The sequence below is a fragment of the Medicago sativa genome, chromosome 8 (assembly GCF_051527215.1).
Source record: "Medicago sativa cultivar Bolivia chromosome 8, Bolivia_mono, whole genome shotgun sequence".
In the NCBI taxonomy this organism is placed as follows: Eukaryota; Viridiplantae; Streptophyta; class Magnoliopsida; order Fabales; family Fabaceae; genus Medicago; species Medicago sativa.
This window is the reverse complement of record NC_140756.1, coordinates 11,542,818-11,564,336: the sequence shown is the minus strand read 5'-3', so window position 1 is coordinate 11,564,336 and position 21,519 is coordinate 11,542,818. Positions and strand designations below refer to the sequence as shown.

The 21,519-nt window shown below is 30.8% G+C and overlaps 1 protein-coding gene and 1 long non-coding RNA gene across 4 annotated transcripts; both read left to right on the top strand.

Moving 5' to 3' along the window:
• Nucleotides 1–7,035: 7,035 nt before the first annotated feature.
• Nucleotides 7,036–9,164, top strand: LOC146896951 (uncharacterized). Of its 3 annotated transcripts, none has more exons than XR_015023015.1 (4): nt 7,036–7,304; nt 8,073–8,365; nt 8,946–9,023; nt 9,108–9,164. It is a non-coding gene; the product is annotated as an uncharacterized LOC146896951 (long non-coding RNA). The 3 variants fall into 3 exon arrangements; XR_015023014.1 differs by having other exon boundaries at nt 7,036–7,692; XR_015023016.1 differs by lacking the exon at nt 9,108–9,164 and having other exon boundaries at nt 7,036–7,692; nt 8,073–8,225; nt 8,946–9,025.
• Nucleotides 9,165–9,194: 30 nt separating this feature from the next.
• Nucleotides 9,195–10,902, top strand: LOC146896950 (uncharacterized; the record flags this gene model as incomplete). Its single annotated transcript, XM_085736365.1, has 4 exons — nt 9,195–9,262; nt 9,344–9,452; nt 9,552–9,728; nt 9,815–10,902. Coding segments are annotated over 4 exons (444 nt in total), but the record flags the coding sequence as incomplete, so codon positions are not given.
• Between the last annotated feature and the right edge of the window lie 10,617 nt (nt 10,903–21,519).

Below are 21,519 nucleotides of genomic sequence, written 5' to 3'. Positions count from 1 at the left end.
CTTTTCCTAAAGCATGTATTAACTATAGTAAGATCAAAATACCAAAAAAAAAATCTAGGATAGAATATTGTATTAAGAAATGAATTTTATTGAAATGTAATGATATAAATTTATTTAGAGACTCACTTTGTTAAAAGATCTTGAGATGATGAGTTGGAGAGATAAGGTTGTTGAGTATTAACATTAAAAAATAAATAAAAATGAGTGAGATGTACTTGTTGGATCCAATTAAGCACCCAATTTTGGGAGCTCCGTTGTTGACCGTCTTAGTTTATATTTTGACATCACAATGTTAGGTGTGTTTGAAGTCTAATTCAAAATATTTTTGAGGCAAAATATCATATGATCCAAATATAAAATCAAACACGGTTAACTTTAACTTGGATGAATCTTTTAAAGAAAAACTTTATATTATATAGATATAAAGGACAATAGAAGAGAAGAAAAACCAGTTTATATGTGATTAATGCATTAAAATCACGTGATTCTCCTTTATTTCTCCATTAAATATCTAAGGCATTTTATTAATGATATTAAATCGATTTAAACAAAATTAAATCATTTAAATAATGTGATTCTCATTACCTGTATAGGAGTAAAGTAGTCATTAAGGAGAATATCTTCATTAATATTAAAATGTGATTAATGATTTAGAAATTTTTTAAAATATGATTCTCATTAACGAAATATATATATATATATATATATATATATATATATATATATATATATATATATATATATATATATATATATATATATAAACACAGCCCTCTCATTAAGGAGAATATCTTCAATAATATTAAAATGTGATTAATGATTTAGAAATTTTTTATTACATTAATATCATTTGTTTTTTTTATGGTCCTTTTGAATATTTGTATTTCTTCATCAGTTTGAAAACAAATCTTTATTGTTTGATGGTGAACAACGAAGACCATATATAGAACTTGAGATTCTTAAAATGCTTTTCCAAAGAATAAATATTTACACCAACAACACAACACGATAAGAAAGTGGTACACACCATATTATTGTAGCCAATATACATATGATTTACTAATAAATCCTTGAATGTCTACACATGACAATTGTCCACAAGTTCATTATGAATATTTCTAAAAAAATAATCATTATAAGCAGTGGTAGATGTGAATCCTTTAGCTATTTTCGTTTTTTTATTAAAAAAATTGATAAAATTTGTCATTTATTATTCTTAATGATTATCGAAAAATAATAATTATTCTTGCTTTTTTTTTTAGGCATTTTATACTTACTTGTCTAAAACTTATAAATATTACCATGTATTGGACCATGTGAGATTGAATCCGTAATCTTTATTTGTAAATGATAAAAAGTGAATTACTCCTTTGATATTATACCAAAAATATAATATCTATTGAGTATATGTCTCTGCAATTAAATGCTCAAAAGATCTGCTCATAGCAATTATGTTTTGTCTTAAGCCAATAGCTTCTTTTGTTTAATGAGTCAATTGAATTTTGAAATTAGGCTAAACTGCACTTTTCACCCCCTAAGTTTCAAAATGTTGCGATTTTGGCCCCCTATTAAAAAAAATTAAAATTTGGCCCCTTGCGTTTCAAAATTGCTGAGAAGACGCCACGTGTCCCAAAAAAGGGGCCATAATCGCACCTATTTGTAAAGATAAGGTGTCAAAAAGCATATTTCCCTTATGTTAGGGGGTTAAAAGAGTATATTTCCCTAAACATGGAGGGTCACTTTTTAATTTTTTTTAATAGGGGGCCAAAATCGCAACATTGTCAAAGTTAGGGGGTCAAAACTGCAGTTTAGCCTTGAAATTATTGTGAGACCATTATTGGTTAAAGTTTACTTAGACTCAGGTCAAACTCCATACTATCATAGACCTTCCATAAAAACTGGAGGGTCAGCACAAAAAATCATTATCATTCAAAATTATTATTTGAGAGTTTAGATTATCGGAAATTAAGAAAGTAACTTTTTTTTACATATATTACTTCAAAAAAACCTTTTTTACATATATATATATAATTTGTTTTTTTTTTATCATGATGGCCTACTATATTTATCTCTTTTTTTTAGGGATATTATATTCATCTTTTTAGGTGTTAATATTTATCTGTATATTTAATTTTAGCAACATTGTTGTGGTAAAGGGATGAAGATAATAGGAAAAAAATGGTCATATATATGGTACAACACTCATCAAAGAAATTAAATCAATAAAAAAGGATAGTGTCCACTCTAATTTCCTAATTACACAAAGTAAGTTAACAACAACTATCTATAATATTCAATATGATTTTAATCAATATTAAAATCATAACATAGTCGGTGAGCAAAAGAAACATTGCTATTTGAAATGTAAAATATGATCAACAATACAAATCGTAACTCTAAAATTAAGTGCATGAATAGTTTTAAAAAAAAAGTAGTCATCGTGTGCATCATATTTCATCAAATTCGTTCTTCGAGATCCACATTTTGAACACCTAAAGAGAAGGTGAAATAGGTTTCCATATGCTGAATTTCCATATGTTCAGCTGAAAGAAAGAAAATTAGAGTGAAATAAGTTTAATTGTTGTACCCATGGAAAATATAAAAAATAGAATCAATTATTGGAGACAGATCTATGAAAATAAGAAAAAAATAAATACATTGAAAGATGGATTTCGAAAACTATTTTAAAATTCTTGTATGAAATTAGAGATGATCTGAAAAATGGTGTGGAAAACATGAGCTTCAAAAGCAATATTTATAGCCAAAAAACACCAAATAACCACAAAAATTATTCCATTGATTAATGGATGCAATAATTAGGAATAAATTATACATTAATTTTTGAAACAAACTCATACACATACTCATGATATATTAGTCTTTTAATTTGAAATAATCAAAGTCACAATTTTTTTTATTATAACAATATATTGATTGCGAAAAACATATAATAAAGATTTTTTATTTACGTATCGTTTTTTTAACCCTGTGTCGATCTAGATTAAATCTTATAATTTAAATGTGTTAAAAAAATCAAATGAATAATTATTTAATTAAATATGTACAATTTTTTTTTGAAGAATGCACAACTATTTTTTATAAAGCGCATATTTTTTTTCCACATCAAGAGTACACAATAAAAACAAATTATTTTTTTATTAAAATATATAAATACTTGTAAAAACAAAGTAGAGTCTTGGAATAACGTATGTTCCATGATTTATGTTTTTTTTTGAGAGAGTGATTTATGCTTTTTTGTTAAGACTTTTTTTACTATAGCCATATTTAGGGTTGTTTTTTTAACTAAAATTGAAATCAATCTTTATGCAATTAATTATCATCAAAGTCTTAATCAATTATTATTAACGCCCAAAAACTTGTCATTTTTTTAAAATTTAAATGTGTATAAAATATAAATTTCTAATATCAAAATAAAAACATTATTTTTTCATACTGAACACTTTTTTTAAAAAAAAATTCTTGGAAAATATAATAGAGTGGGGATTTTTTTTTTAAGAATAAAAATAGAAGTTTAAATACTCCTCCAAAATTTTGGGTTCATTAGAGTAATTTCATATGTAAATTTTCGGCTGTCATTCTGGTACATTAAATACTCCTCCGAATTTTAGCAAATAACATTTTGATGTGTATATGAAATAAAATATTAAATGCCCCTTTCAATATAAGGTTGTCACGTGTACTATCAAAGTAAAATGTGTGAATTGAAATTCTTATGAATGAAAATAAAAACTAATATAAAATAATAAAAAATAATGATTTGAAAAATCAAATTATATTTGAACCGTGTTAATAACAAAATGTAGAGATACACATATGTAATATTTTTTTGCATTATTCCTGCGATATTTTTTTTAATAGAAGAGATACACATTGATTGAATGATGTTGGGATTTTTTTTAATAACATTGCCAATTTATTGATATAATCTCGTTTGGCCATTGTGATTTTAGAGGAAAGGTGTTGAAATAATTTTTTTTTATCAATTAAGCAATTCCGATTTTTTTTTGGTTTAAGGCTTATTTTTTTTTAGAGCAGGTCCACTAAATAGAATCAACTGAAATCATATTTTTGATATTCTCTAATGATACGTTTTCAATTCAAATTAAATACCTTCAATTCCAATCTTTTTCTGTCCTAAAATAAAGTATCCGATTTTTTTTTCTTTCATAAAACAAACATTGAACAATTGAACGAAATTCATTAAATTTTTTTTGGTGAAATCTGTTCAACGGTTTTTGCGATTTTAGAGGAAAGGTCTTGAAATATTATTTTTTTAGCTATTAAGCAATTCCTAATTTTTTTTTGGTTTAAGGCTTACTTTATTTTTTTAGGGAAGGGTTCACGTTTATTTTAGCAAGACCATTAAATAGAATCAATTTATATTATTGCCAAAAAAAAAGAGGAATCAATTTACGTTAAAAAAAAAAGAGGAACCAATTTAATAGCATTTAATATTTTTCTTTTTGTATTTCAACCAAAATTAAATTACATGATTCTACCAAAAATAGAAATATCTAATAAGAAAAACATGGGGTTTACGTCCTCTTTTTTTTTTTTTTTTTTTTTTTTTTTTGCGGTAATCGGCGTTTTATTAAAAAATTTAATTGTGGTGGAATTTATTCTTTGACAAAAATAACCTATACTTTTTAGTCTAGTAAATATTTGTATCATACATGACCTTAACAAAATAACCAAATATTATGTTTTTGGGTACCAAGTAAAATGTATCTAGTTAAATTATATAACAAATTAATGGTTACTACCAAATCTAATTAAATTATTTTAAAAAGTTACACTTTTATCAAATCATTTTTTTTTTTGACAAATCAAATCATATTTTTATTATTTGACATATATCAATTATTTCATCTCTTTGATATTTAAATAATTATTTCATTAATCGTATTTTAATTAGATATTACTTGTTTTATTTTAATATCTGAATTCAAATATATTAATTTAAATTATTTGATTATTCAAAAAAAGCATATTAGAATTTGAAATTGTAAAACTTCCTTTTGTATTTGTATTTCTAAAATACGAAACGTTTAGCAGAAAGAAAAAACATTTAATTATCTACAATATAAACAATTCAACCCTCCTCTATTGTCAAGTACACATGGCAGTGTTATAGGTGAAATTACAATTAATGTTATTAATGTTATAGTGATGATTCAATTGTTTATAATGCTGAACATTCAAGGCTAAGAAAATCAGCTTTCAAATATCATGATATATTTGAATATCAGGTTCAAAAATAGTATGCATTGATGCCACTTTACTGCAATTGAATCGCAAAATTATTTCACCGGAAATCATGTATCAACCAACGACTAAATCTATACCTCCTTTTCTAGGCAAACATTTTTATTCACTTGAAAATGGAAACTTATGAAATTTGTAACTGCTATCAATTATTAACAATAACCACGTATCAATTACATTAATTTCAGATTATTCGTTTTTCTTTTTCCAAAAAAATATTTCACCATATAATGTCCATACTCGCATTACTTGATGTTTCATTCCTTGGCTGCAACTTCTCCTAAGATGTACATCTTTTTTTCTTCATATTATATCAACCATTAACCAATTTATATTGTCATTTTCTTAGCTTTGCATTTCTTTACCTTCTCTTTTATTTCACTTATTATCTTCTATCTATGATCTACACCTAAATTGTCGCTTTAAAATTTTCTTAGGATAGCCTTCCTAAGAGGTTTCTATGTACTAAACTCTTGATATTGTAAGCAAACTTATTTTTTTGACAAAAGAAGTTTTTGTAATTTTCTAACATTATTTTGTGTCAGTTTAAGTTTTTCGGTTGTCATAAACATTGCAAACTTACAAACAATTGTCACCTGCACCAAAAATGACTATAAGCTTTGCTTCATTTGCCTACTTCACTATTATCATGATCTTGACTCCTAATTTAATCGTCTCAAAAATGGAAGCAACATAATCATTTTGTTCACTTCTTTCAAAAAATAATACAAGACAGGTGATCCATTTAGCAATTCAAATAATTTTTGAGTATGTTTTTTGTCTTTAAATTGTTCTCCTAAGTTTTGGTAATTGTTTTTTTTTAATTTGTCTCCATTCTGAAACTAATTGGCGAAAGCTTCCTTTCAATGAAACTAATTTCTCTCCATAATTTGGTTTATTGTTATTGGCTTTGATATGAAACTAATTGGTGAAAGCTTCCTTTCAATGATTTATCATTTTTCAATTTTTATTAAGCTAATGGACATAATTTGTTTTCCCATATCAATTCATATTTCTGTATTTTTATTAAGCTAATGCACAAGAATTATACAGGAGAAGTAAAGCAAGTTCTCAGTTTAACCATCTTGGGTACTCAATATATTTTGGTTATGTTGCTAGCACTAGGTTATTTCTTTTCGCCCGACTTGGGTTCAGGTTGTATTAGGTAGAGCTTTTGTTCATTTATTGTGCTGCTATGTGGCTTTTGCTATTATCTTTCCTTTTTTTTTATCAGCTGCTCTTTGGATCTTTAGTTTTGGTCTAACTAAAAGTGTAACTTTTCTTTCTTTTGAAATTGTTGGTCGCCTGTGTTCTCGGTGTAAACTTTTTTGTGCATTACTTAGATATATATATATAGTACACTTGAGATCAATAAAATATAACGTATGTGTATTGGCAATGAACAATTAATTATCACACTCACTATGTAGAATGAATGGTATCAATGGCTATTTTTTTTTTTAACAAGAGTATCTCACTAAGTAGAATGAATGGTATCAATGGCTATTTTTTTTTTTAACAAGAGTATCATTGGCTAATAAAAAATTAATTATTTCACTCACAAATTAGAATAAATGGTATAAAATGCATAACAATCAAATACAAACAAAATTTTGGTTTTTTAGAATTAAACTCAGTTTGGCATAAAAAAAACGATTCAAATTTAATTTGCAATCACTTACTCTTAAAGCTTATTAGGTCTGGCTAATCACTTAACCTAATTTTTCCCTCTAAATACATGTCCTAATCACTCTAACCCTAAAAATTTGAATTTCAAATTTTGCCTTGGAATTTGTCCATTTGTTATTTTCCATCTGATTCATAAGCATTTACTGAGGCTTGGTTAATTTGATATACACGCGTGTTATTGGAACGGCAAAAAGAAACGCGTGTTTTCAATGTACATATTCATTCCTAGCTTCATTCCTTTTTACTTTCTCATCAGTTCCCACATCGTTCCCTTCTTGCAGCTCATCAATTCCCATCGCTTCACCTCCACTGTTTCTCATAGTTTCCAGGTTCTGTTAGTTACAATTTTGATTTTCTATGTTTGCTATTGCATATCCCCAGTTTTAGGTTTACCATTGGATTCACTTTTCCTTTTTTTCTCGATTCACATCTTCTTTCTCTTATTTTTAATGATTTCCCATCTTATTTTATGAAACTGGGGATATGCAAATAAGGACCATTTGTTCTATTTTGATAATTCCTTAAACTATAATTTAAAGTAGTTTTCATGTCATGTCTGTTTCACTGTTTTTCGTACATGTTTTGATATCAATTATGGTGCAAGGATCATGAATAAGCAACAATTGATGGAATCCAAAATGTTCTTATGCACATTTATATTAAAACTGAAAGCATTTGTGTTCAAGTTCTGAGGTTTAGAAACTGATAAAGGAATCTGTACGTTTTCTTTCTTACTTACCTTTCTTCTCATCACTTTTGTAGTTGATGCCATGAGACATTTTGTGTACCACATTTATTTCTTTCCATTCTTATACAAATTTTAAGAGTTTTGCATCTCATAAGAGTGCATGCAACAGAGCTAATATTAGTGATGTTTTTCTGTTTGTATTCTTCTTTACTTTTATTTGATAAGACAATACATAGTTATTTTTTCATGATTTGTGTTTTTCATCCTTCTATTTTCAACGAAAAAGAATGTGAGTTGAGTTGTGCTTGGAATTTCAGTTCATGAAAACATATGTTTTTTTGCATACTTTGTAATTCTGTTCTGTTTCATTTGATTTGATAGTGTTGGTTCCATTCATACTTGAAATCAGGTATTTGAGAAGCTCCCAATCATGGATCTTGGGACCTAAAATAAGGGATTCAGCAGTTGAAGTACCTGCAGCTTTCCAACAAATGGAATTTCAAAATTGAAGGAGATCAAAGAGAAACTTGCAAGAAAAGAGAAATTGACAGCAGAAAATAATGTATAATTGGTTAACTATAATTGATATGATGTCAACTATACATAGTTCAGTGCAGTTTTGGGCAGGGAGATTTAGGATTATATAAATTCTTTGGTGTATATTTTTCATAGTCCGCATCATATGCAACATCTATTTTGATAGTAAGTTTTGCTGGGTTTATCTCCAACTGTTATGGCAATGGAGTTTTGCAACTATTTTTGTATGCATCTATATGTGACTATTCTAAAACAAAAGTTGTTCAACACATACTAATTTCCAGTGCATTTTCTGATTTGGAAATTCTATGATTTTGATTTTTAAAGTTTGCATTGTTATGTTTCTGTTCACCATAATTTAGAGAAGTAGTTGTTACATCAGCACGTTCTCATTTGCTTTGCATTCTTTGTTTCAGATGTATGATTTTTAAAAATGGCATTATATGCTTATGTTCACCGTAATTTAGGGAAATAGTTGTTATAGCAACACATACTAATTTGATGTTCTTTTTCTGACTTGGAAATTGTATGATTTTGATTTTTAACGCTTGCATTGTTAGGTTTCTGTTCACCGTAATTTAGAGAAGTATTTGTTACATCTTCACATTCAAATTTGTTGTCCATTCTTTCTTTTAGAAATCATTTGATAAAATCATATTGCATTGTTATGTTTTCATTCACCGTAATTTATAGACGAAGTTGTTATAGCAGCACTTACTAATGTGATGTGCATTCTCTGATTTAGAAATCATAGGATTCATTGACCGATGATTTGCTGAAGACAAAACACATGACAATTGAAGATTTGATTGAGGCGAATGATGTAAGTATCAATTTATGATCTAATTAGAAGTCACTCCTCTAATTGTTTTTATCATAGTTATAACGCAATCATTTTGGTTTGCAGGCGTGTCTTGGATCTGTGCTTGCCACAATTTGCAAGATAGAGACTGGTGTCGAATGGTATTTAAGGTAATGCACACAATGCGCGTCATTAGTGACTGTGGTTTATGGAAAGCTTTGTTGCAAAAAATGTACCCAATACAAGAGTGTCGTGCTAAGGTAATTAACAATGCTATTTTAATAAATGTTTGACAGTAGTCTTATGAAAAAAAAAAACTGATATTTGAAATTGCATTGTAGGTTTATACTACATGTTATCGTCATGAACGACACTGGATCAACCACATTTGTGTTGTTCGATCGAATTGTTTCTAATTTTCTCGGACATTCTGTTGAAGATCTGCTCGAGGTATATGGCGTGCACAATTGTTGATGACATTATATTTAACCTTTTTCAAAATGACATGGGTTCGACGTTAATTAAACGATATTTTTTGCAGGATTGCAGGCACATAGGCAAGGAGATTATCCAGCTGAATTTGACATGTTTTTAGACAAACAGACGTTGTTCAAGGTGGAGGTTAGCATAGGGAATATGAATTATAAGTGGAGGAACTATGCAGTCGAGAAAGCTACAGCTGAGGATTACATAATCGAGCAGTTTATAAGCAAGCATAACCTTAAGGTTTACCAACGCGCACCTATTTTTGTTCGTTTGCACTCCCGCATTTCTTTTTTGATATGTTTTAACGTGTTTTCATATGCTGACAGGTTTCAAGTGAATCTGATGTTCTTGGTGGTATCGATGATCTGACTGAAAAAGTTGTTGAAAATCGGGAATTGTGCCCACCTATAATATAATGAATGGGTATAAGGATTATGCATCTTGGTACCCGAGTGTTTTTGTATCGTCTTCTGTGTTGTTAGGAAGGATTGGAGTGCGTCGACCACCATTAAATATTGAGTCATCCACCATTAAATCGTGTTTTTCCCCATTGATAATTTATGTTGACTGTCTCATAGTTAATATAGTCATGTTTACGAAAGCTTTGATGAAATTATGCTGATGGACTTTAGGGACAATTATTATGTAGATATAAGGTTAAATGAGTTCTTATATTTAGCTATTGTATGTCTGTCGATGCACCTGCCATAAAATGGGAACAATTTTACAACATTAAACTTTTTCCTCTTTGTGCTTATCAATATAATTGTCATTTTTTCTAAATCGAAAAAAAAATATAATTGTCATTTTCTCATTAGGCATTGTCTCATTGTCTCATTGAATGCAAAAAATATAATTGTCATTTTTTATTTTATTTTGCATGGATTCTAGAAAACATTTTTTTAGTTTTTTCATTAAAGAATGATTGATATCTCTTTGTATATAAGAATGAATGAAACATTTTTAGTTTCATTAAACACTTTTTATGATTTTGCATTTTTCATATATATTAACTACTAACTTTTGGTTTTGAATAGTCACATTTTTCAGGGCTATGAACGTAGAAATTGTAACGAAAAATCATGGTTGTATTGCTTTGTTGCAGGAGTAATTTCTCTGTTATCTTCTGAAAGGGTTACTATAAAGTTTACATTTATAGGACCGAAAAAAAATTGTTTTGATCTGTTGAAGAATATATTTTACAACTCACTTTATTGATACTATAATTCTCTTTTATGTAATATTTTAACGGGTGAGCCCTTATTCTTTCAACATTTTTGCAAAATATGTCTCATTGAACAGTTTTAGGAAAGTAAATTTGTTGCATTCGTAGACCAATTCTCCCGTTTGTATCATAACTTCTAATGTAAACAAGTACATGTATTTGATTTTCTTTGTTGTGCTTTTGGATCAACTTTGAATACCAATATCTATAGAACACAATTATTATTATCGTTCCTATTATTTACTCATCTTTTGCTAAGAGTTTTTAAATTTATTTTAGATACATCATGGAGCTTAAAAATTATCTTATTTTGATGTGATGTGTTAGATATTTCAAGTTTATAATATACTTACCAATCTTATCTTAAATTTTCCTGTGCACCCTGTCTAACGTCGTGTATGAATAAGTATTCTGAAATGTGTAATACCCCCTATTATGTATTTTGTTGTAACATCCTTGGTTGGCGATATGATATTTCACCAAACGATAAATTTTGTGACTTTGATGATCTTTCTTTACGTAGTTTATTATTTAAGTTCCATTCCAAAATATTATGTTTTACTTAGTATCAAACTATTTCAGCTCACAAGACCCGTGCGGCGCACGGGTCGGCGATCTAGTAATGAAGTAATTTTTTACCAGCTTTACTGTACTACTATTTAGCATTACCCTCCCTAATTGCTTTTTTGACAAAACTCCCTAATTGCTACTGTAAACATTTATTGACATTTTTTAAAAACATTAGTCGTAACTACAATATAAACAAATCAATCATTCTCTATTCTATAGTGCACGTGACATTTTTATGGCCTAATTATCATTACTGCTCATCCATTTAAATTTCTATCCGCACAACTAAATGTTAGAAACACCAGCATCACAGGGTGTTCAATGTCACTAATTCGAAATTCTCTACTACTGTCCTTAATTGGATATTAAATGCTATTATTACTATTATTCATTTTGTTTTGCATTTCAAATTCGTATTTCAAAATGCATGCAATGTAGATCCAAAAAATTAGCATATGTTGTCGTTTCAAATAAGCACTAATTACAGTTTCAAAATAAAATATATGTAATTAACGCAGAAGGTTATTGACTAAATATATTATAATCAATCACAACTCATATCACTCTTCTCTCCACATTGTCATATTTCCATTCTTCCTCTTCCAAATTATCCGCCGGAACCATCTCAGTCCCGATCGACTCGCGTGAATGACCCTCTCTATCTATCAGAACCTTTTATTGAAACCCTCCTATGTCTATATATATAGTGCTCTCTTAACCCCTCTTTTCTATATGTGCATTTACTATACATTTGATTTTATTTGAGGTTCTTTTTTTAAATCACTCTGAAAACAGGAATGGGTTGCATCATTCTCATACTCCTTAATTAAAAACAAAGATTTCGTAGTTGGATCCAAGAAGCGGGTGTGTTCCTATTCTTTTTCATTCATTTCTTTTTTTAAGGATTATTTCAATTGGTGCGTTCAAGCTCCTTTCATATTGGTCAGTTGTCTCTATTTTCTCGAGAACTCATGCTTTATATTATCCTTTCATATTATATTTTCATTACTATCAACAAATGAAAATGGAATTTAATCAATGCATGATCAAATACTAATAACAAGTTTTCATTCTATGGTTGTACATGTGACGTTCATTCTTATCTGCATATGAATATGAATTTTCAAAATATTGAAATGTATATTAGCATGAAAGAATTAAATTCATTCCTCCATTTCAGGCTCATGTATTCTAATGGACCCTGATTTTAGCAATTTGTCTGATTTGCAATGCTTAATTGTGAGTATTAATGCAATGATGAATATTGAATATTTACCAAATGCAAGAGTTAAAACATATAACGTAGTTGACAAAAAGTTTTACCAAAGACCATGACGAGTCCCTTTAGTTGTGACTCATTGACCTTATTTCGATTCTTTTCATAAACTCAAATACAATATGTATCTTAGGTGATAAGGGGAACACTGGTCAATGGATATTTGGATATATCTACTCAATCAACCAATTGTTGTGTATTTTTACAATGGCCAAGTGTAACATAGGTCATGTACTTTTTTTCTTTTTTATTACAACATAGATCATGTACGTTATATGACAAATAGAAAAATGAGTCATGTTTGAATCAAGCCATTGATATTGATGAGAACTTTTACATTTTTTTTCAACAATTTTTCACTAGAATTTCCAATTGAGTTGGACAACTCTACTCTTTATGGAAGAAGTGGTGAGTTAGTTTGAACAGTGGACTTCCATACACGTTAGTCTACCAATATATTTTGCAGTGCTAAATGAACTACATATAACAGTAAATGAAAGGCAAATGGAGGGTGTTCATGGGAGCATTTTCGTCATTAGCGCCACTACAACAAAATAGTATAGCTGTGGTAGGGCTTAGACGCGACGCTTTTGGTATGTGAGTTGTTTTCAACGATAGAGGTTGTTGTAGTTTCTATTTGAGGATCCAAACCGCTATCGCATCAGGCATTAGGGTTTTGGGGCAATATTTCTTCAATAATTTTGTTTAAACTATTGCCTTTTTTTAAGGATATGTACATGTTAACTAAAACCCTTTTCATGTTATACTTTTTTTGCTCTGAACTTTAGGATCTTTAATTATTAAACATGAAGGCCTCTTTAATTTTGATGTATTTTTTATATTTTTTTAGTTTATTTTGTACAATGTCTGTAGTCTTTGCAATAACGGCTATCCAGTTATCTATTACACCGACAGTGACGAATCTAGCTGAAATTTTATGACGGGTATAATATATAGAAAATATAAAATATATTTTTAGAAATCTTATCTTTACATTTTTTGTTGTTAACAAAACTCTGTGTGTAGTTACTATAGAGATTAAAAGTGTGAAAACAAGAAAAATAAATAAACTCATGAAAAAAAATTGCCTTTCATATCTCTACTAATGCTTTTCACAAACAAACTTAATTGGGCTAACTAAACTATATTTTTTTTTATGAACTAAACTATATTATTAGAGTAGCTAAAATAAAAATAAACTAACTAATAAAAAAATTAAAGAAAATTGGGTAGTCAAGGCCACCCCAACGTGCCAATACCCTCTGCCCATGTATACGCTATAGGACTACACAATTCTATATGAGATTAAAAACATAACATGGGAGAAAGAAAGATAATAATGTGATTTGGACGCAGATAGAGGATTGGTCGTAACCTTCACTAGAATGTTGCAAGTAAACCTTAATTGGAAGATTATATTTATGAACAATGATATGATGAATTTGGTTAGATGTCTTCTTTTCTCTCTACTCATTGTTGTACTTTTGAATACCTATGACCATTTTGTTAGTATCCCCAAATTCTGATATAAGTCTATTGTTGGTGTGTCTATCAATGATGCTAATGATGGTGCAACGTTGCTTTCTTTACATCATACAATTTTTTATTGTTGTTATTTTTTATTTAATAAAATTTTCAACTTTTTTTTAACCTAACACATGAATTTAGCAATAAAAACTTACGAGTTTATGATGTAACATTTGTTATTAAAATGTGGTTATGCCATTTAATAATTACTTTACTCTTACTAAACGTGCTATAGGTAAAGTTTTTTTGAACCTACAATTAATTAGGGATAAGAGATACATATTTGAATTGATTATAATATACAATCTTGAATATTTGTTAAAAAATTAATCTCAGGGATTGGCAAAGAATATTTCAGCTCGACTTTTGTTTGTAAATCAAATGAAAACAATGATAACCATAGAGAATCATTTACTAGTGATTTTTTGAATGCATGACAATCAAGTGTTCAGGTATTTCAAACCAAAAGTCGAGGTTTAAAAAACGATGCTCATGTTAATGAGTTTTTGAATGACAAACCACAAGTTGAGGCTTAAAAAACATGTCCTATGCTAATGTGTTTTTGAATTACATAAAGTGTTCAAGTATTCCAAACCATAAGTTAAGGCTAAAAAATGATGTCTACAACGCTAATGAAAAAATTGATCAGAGTGTTCGGTTATGCAATAGAACAAAGGTAGCAGTAAGTGATTTGGCAAGTATCAGGGAAACTATCATTCCGGGTATAACCACGAGCAATATAATTCTCATAACTAGAATCTATATGGTACAAAGTGATCCGGTATTAGAAAACAATTTTGTTTGAATTCGGATTGAATATTGTATTTTATTTGGGTACATCCATATGCAAGTTCTTCGACGGACATAATGTGATCATAATCAATTTCATACATGTTATACAATTCTACAACAGATTTGCATGTATTAACCGGTAATTGACAAGTTTCATAACATCATAAAACTATCCAATTCATTATTAATCAATTTCATACATGTTGTACAATTCTACAACAGATTTGCATGTATTAACCGGTAATTGACAAGTTGCATAACATCATAAAACCATCCAATTCATTATTTCTGTACATATCCATACTTTCAATTTTAAACAATTCACGAAAACTCGGTTGCCATCGTTCAAATATATTTGAGTTGGTTATACGACCCTGTTTTGTTTTTGAAACAAAATTTGAGCATGATTTCTTTCACACCATACACTTATGTCTCAACTACAATTGTACCTCATTATGGCCCAAATAACCCTCAAATATTTTCCATTGATTAAATACTTCTCAAAATACATTGTATTTTTAATTTTTTTTTTTTTATAACAATGGTCCATGTTAGCTAAATTTTAAAAAAAAATGCAAATGAAAATATTTACCCGTGCTTGGCACGGGCTCCATACTAGTTTTTACAAATATAAAGCATACGTTTTCACAAAATAAATCAACAATAATTTGGAATTCGTATTTTTTGAATGAATAGGAAATGTTTGATTTGAAATTTGAAGCACATTAGAATTTGAAATTGTAAAACTTCCTTTTATACATAAACAATAAATACAAATTTGTGAGGATGAATGTGGTGAGAGTATTTTATGAGGATGAATGTGGTGAGAGTATTTGAAAAAAGAATAGGATGAGAGTGCCACGTGTCATAAGAATAGGAGGAGAAAAAACATTTCCATAAAGGGCTATGGAATCGGCCGTAAATTTATATTATATAGATATAGATATAGATATAGATATCAAATCAAATTAAATGAAAGTTAAATAGACAAATGTAACCACTAACTCCAAGGCACATGAAAAACTTTACATAGAGACAAGAAATGTAAGGCACCATTAAAATATAATATGTCCACATAAGAAATGAATATGAGCTAATCAAATCCTTTTCTTTTTGTATTCTTTGCACTATATATATATATATATATATATATATATATATATATATATATGCTAATTATGCAATATTTTCATAGAAAAAGAAAATTCTGCAATATTTTTAAACAAAAACGCTACATTAGAAGTTGGATATCAAACATGAAATTTGAAGTTCAATTGCCAATTAACATCCTTCAAAAAAACAAAGTTCGAATTAACATGAAATTAATTATACATGCTTCTTTTTCTTTTTTCCTAAAAATTAATGCTAGCTAGGTGCTAATTAATTGAGATAAGGGATCAAATTATAAAGGGGAATGATGATAAGAGTCATAACATGATAATTCGGTATACATATCCTATTAAATGCTTTTTTAAGCAAATATCCTGTTAAATGAATAATTACCATCTTATATAGTGTGTCACCTCTTAAATTTTTTTTCATTGCTTGCTACATTTTTCTTTTAAAACTAAGACTCTATTAATTACTACTAATATGGTAATTCTTCAGTTAAAGTTTTTACATATAAAATCTACCCATTGGAAAGTGAAAAATGAAAATCAATAGTCAAACAATGAATGAGAAGTCCAGGAAACATGGTTGAGTATCTACAATTTTTTTTTGACAAAAACAAAACGATATTCATTCATTCAAATCGATAAAGTACATCAGATACAAACATCGCTAAAAACGTAAATGGTGAATATGCGAACAAACTCACAACATCCAAGTTAATAGCATAAAACGGCAAAATGCCTACAAAAAATATGATAAAACCTAAGTCGCCGAAATTCACATGCTTCCGGATCTGCAACATTGACGCCCAAATCATTTGTTGAATTTGTAATTGACTGATGCCAATCTTTCAATAGGAACTAAACGAACACCGCGACAAGACGCGGAATCAAACACCGCACAAGACGACGAACAACACAACGCCGCACTTAGACGACGAAATCACAAAAAAAAACACAAAAGAAGAAATTTGATCTATGTGAAAACCACTTATTTAGATTGAAAGAAAAGAGAAAAAAGATGTAGAGGGGGTGATTCTAGGTCAAAAAATGACCTAAAACCACCCCTCATTGATGAACGAAGGGGAATAAAAAGTTTAGAGAGAAGTTGGAGTTTCTCTCATTACAATTAAAACCACCTTAATATGTTATGGGCGAAACATTTCATCTCCTACACTATTGAAAGCAATTGATCATTAGGTGTTTATTTAAAGCTAATTCTCCGATAAAATTAACAAGACTTCCTGTTCATGATTTATCTTATATTCTTTTATGGTTCCACAAATCGCATCAATGTTCTTTAAGGAGGTGGCCTCTAGGAGTGGTCTTTGTTAACTAAGGACCCCCATTGGAGATGCTCTTAGTTCGATATATGTCCTACTCTCACTTACGCTCCTTCATAGCAGCCATTTGCGTCAGAGCAATCATAAAAGCTCATTGCACTGGACTTTAGAGGGTGCGAAAGAAAAATAAGACATATCACTACCATATGAATTGTGATAGTGATAAGGATGCATGATCATTGATTTCTATAATTAAACATAACAACGGTCTTTGGAGCAATGATAAAGTAAAGTTATTCTATTCCTCAAAACTTTGTTATTAGCTTTTTCTTTATTTTCTCATTGTATATAGCAATATGTTATATTATACCTAAGCACAGATGGGAGTTGGAATAGAAAATTGTATCCATATTGAATACGAATACAACAAAATCAAATAATTTGAATATTTTAATATGCTGAGTTTTTTTTTTTTTATTTTTTATGACAAGACGAGGCAATTCTTTTAGTGTTATTTGATGAAATTTTTGCTTGTGTGGTAATATGGAAATTTATTTGATGCTGTCCATCTTATATATACACATTTATGTTACTAAAGCTAAAAAAATATCCACGAGTTGAAATTATGTAAATTGACTGATCTCTGGATGACTATTTTTGTTCTGGTATCTTTAAAGCTCTGGTTTTCTGCTATATGCATTGCACTACCTCATGAAACAATGTGTTATGAATAAGGACAAAGAGATCATTACAATAGCTGAGGAGAGTGGACACTTGGCTCAGGATCCTGAATTACAGGAGCAGGGACGTGGCAGGAGATCTAAATTCCCTAACAGAAAATACGTGGAGAACTAGGTTAAATAGGGGAGGTATCACCAATCATTAGGTGTGGAATTAATTGGTGGAAACCCTGACTCCCTTCTTTTCCTGAAGCTGCGGCTTTTCTAGATCCTTCTTTAATTCCATCTTTTTCATTTATGTTTTTGGCTGAGCCATTATCCTTGTATTTGAGAGTGAATTGTACTGTTACATTGCTGAAGTATTAATATTAATCTCTTTTCTTTATAATTTCTGCATTACCTTACTGTTATCATTACATTTGGTGCTTTCATTGAGTTAACCATGGCTGACAATACACGTATGAAAAGCATGGAGAACTCACTTGCAGAGCTGAAGCAACTTTTCCAAAGGTTTGTGGAAGATGAAGATCGTCGTCGCGACGAGCACGCCCACCAACGTCACTTGGATCAGGCGAGATTTGACCGTGTCGAATCCCAACTCAATGCGATTCATTCCACGCAAGCTGCCAGCAACAAAGATGCATCATCCTCAGTTGCTTCCCCATTCCAGGTGCGAAATATCAAGCTGGATTTCCCTCGCTTTGACGGTTCTGATGTGCTCAACTGGATTTTCAAGGCAGAGCAGTTCTTTGATTATTACGGTACACCGGATAATCAACGACTTATCATTGTTGCGGTTCACATGGAGAAAGATGTAGTACCTTAGTTCCAGATGGTGTCTAAAAGCCAACCCTTTCAGACTTGGGCTCTGTTCACTCGGGCCTTGGAATTGGAATTCGGCCCCTCTCCTTATGAGTCTCCCAGGCCCAACTTATTCAAACTCACCCAAACCTCCTCTGTCGTTGATTATTACACCTCCTTCACTACTTTAGCCAACAGATCTGAAGGATTAAGTCCTGAAGCTACCCTTGATTGTTTTATCAGTGGCCTTCAGAAAGATATCAAACGCGATGTGATTTCTCAAACCCCTGCTTCTTTGTCTCGAGCTTATGCGTTGGCTCGCCTCTTTGAGGATAAGTATTCACCACCCACAACCACAAAAATCCCCAATTCATCTTCGTCTAAACCCTATCATTTTCCGACCACAAGATCCAACACCACACCTCCACTTCTACCAAACCCCAAACCGCATAACCCACCACCAAAACCTAACCCAGTCAGAAACATAACCAGGGCTGAAATGCAGATTCGTCGTGAAAAAGGGCTTTGTTACTACTGCGATGAAAAGTTCTCTATTACACACAAATGTCCAAATCGCCATGTCTTTCTATTGCAAATGGATGAGGATGACAGTGAACCACCACCGGAGCCACCGGAGCAACCTACACCTGACTCCGTCTCTCTCGCCGATTCAGAGCATCATCTATCATTGAACGCCTTAAGTGGGTCACATCGGAGGGGTACAATGCGTTTTCAGGGTCAGATTCAGGGCATGGCGATGACTGTTCTGCTTGATAGTGGGAGTTCTGATAATTTTTTACAACCCAGGATTGCACAATCCTTGCAATTACCGGTTCAAGCAAGCACTCCTTTTCATGTTTTGGTGGGTAATGGTAATTCCTTGACTACTACGGGATACGTCTCTGATATACCAGTAACCATTCAGGGTAACACACTACACCTTCCTGTCTATTTGTTACCTATCTCTGGTGCAGATTTAGTTTTAGGGGTACCATGGTTACAAACATTAGGACCCCATATTGCTGATTACAATGCCTTATCATTGAAGTTTTATCTCAAAGATACTTTTATCACACTTTATGGTGACAAACCTAGTGGTCCACAACAAGCCCAGTTTCATCACATCAAACGTCTCAATCACACTGATTCGATAGATGTAGCTTTTACCTTGCAGTTTGATAAAGTTGTACCAACGGATAATACTTTAATCCAGAATTTGCACCCTGACATTGCAGCGCTCTTACTACCCTATGATGATGTGTTTGCTGAACCTAAGTCCTTACCACCAGCTAGATTCCAGGATCATTCTATTAACCTTGTGGAAGGAAGTAACCCAGTCAAAGTGAGGCCATACAGGTACCCTCATAGCCAAAAAGCACAAATAGAGAAAATGGTTAATGACATGCTTGCTCAGGGTATTATCCAGCCTAGCAATAGCCCCTTTTCATCCCCTGTTTTGCTAGTGAAAAAGAAAGATGGTTCTTGGAGGTTTTGTACGGATTATAGAGCCCTAAACTCTATAACTGTCAAAGATAGCTTTCCCATTCCCACAGTGGATGAATTGTTGGATGAACTCCATGGTGAACATTATTTTTCTAAGCTAGATCTGCGATCAGGATACCATCAGATACTAGTTAAACCTGAAGATAGACCAAAAACAGCTTTTAGAACACATCAAGGCTTGTATGAATGGTTAGTCATGCCCTTTGGACTCTCTAATGCACCAGCTTCATTTCAATGTCTCATGAACCATGTATTCCAAGCTCAACTCAGAAAAACAATCTTAGTTTTTTTTGATGACATTTTGGTATACAGCCCTTCATGGTCTTCACATTTGGATCATTTATCTGAAGTCTTACAACTGATGCGCCAACATGCATTGTTTGCTAAAAGGTCCAAATGTTGCTTTGGATTTAATGAGATTGATTACTTGGGGCATACTATCTCTCATCAAGGTGTGCATATGGAAAAAGATAAGGTAAAAGCTGTTCTTGATTGGCCTATCCCCATTAATCTGAAACAATTGCGTGGTTTCTTGGGATTGTCTAGTTATTATAGGCGGTTTATCAGGAATTATGCCACCATTGCTGCACCTCTGACTGCCTTGCTCAAGAAAGATGCTTTTGAGTGGACTCCTAAGGCCACTGCTGCCTTCATTGCCTTGCAGCAAGCCATCACTGCTGCACCTGTCTTAGCACTACCGGATTTTTCCAAGCCTTTCATTTTGGAGACTGATGCTTCAGGAACAGGGATTGGTGCTATTCTTAACCAAGATAAGCATCCTATAGCTTATTTTTCTAAAAAGCTCAATCCTTCTATGCAGACCAAATCAGCCTATGTTAGAGAACTCTATGCTGTTACTTGATAGAAGTTTGGCAAGTGCACCAAATACTATCGAAGTAGTAAAAATATCGATCCCACGAGGACTGTTTTTAATCTCAATAATTCAACTACGTTATATTTTAGGATGTATAAAGGTTATTTTGAATTGCCACTAGGCAGTAGATTGGTTTGATTGCATAAAAGTAAATGCTGAAAATAAAATTGGTTCTTAAGAATAAAAGAGAGATGAGTTTAGGTCTTTCGAATCATCGGTGTTCCCCCTAATTGTTATGTTGCACCTATTCGTATGAATGATCTTCTAATCCCATGATAGTTAACAAAATAGTCCTAATCAATCCCTTGAGTTAGGACCCTCTTCTTAAACTACAGCCCCGAATCCCTTAGGTGGTCTAATAATCCTTGAAGGTTTAAAGCACGTTAAC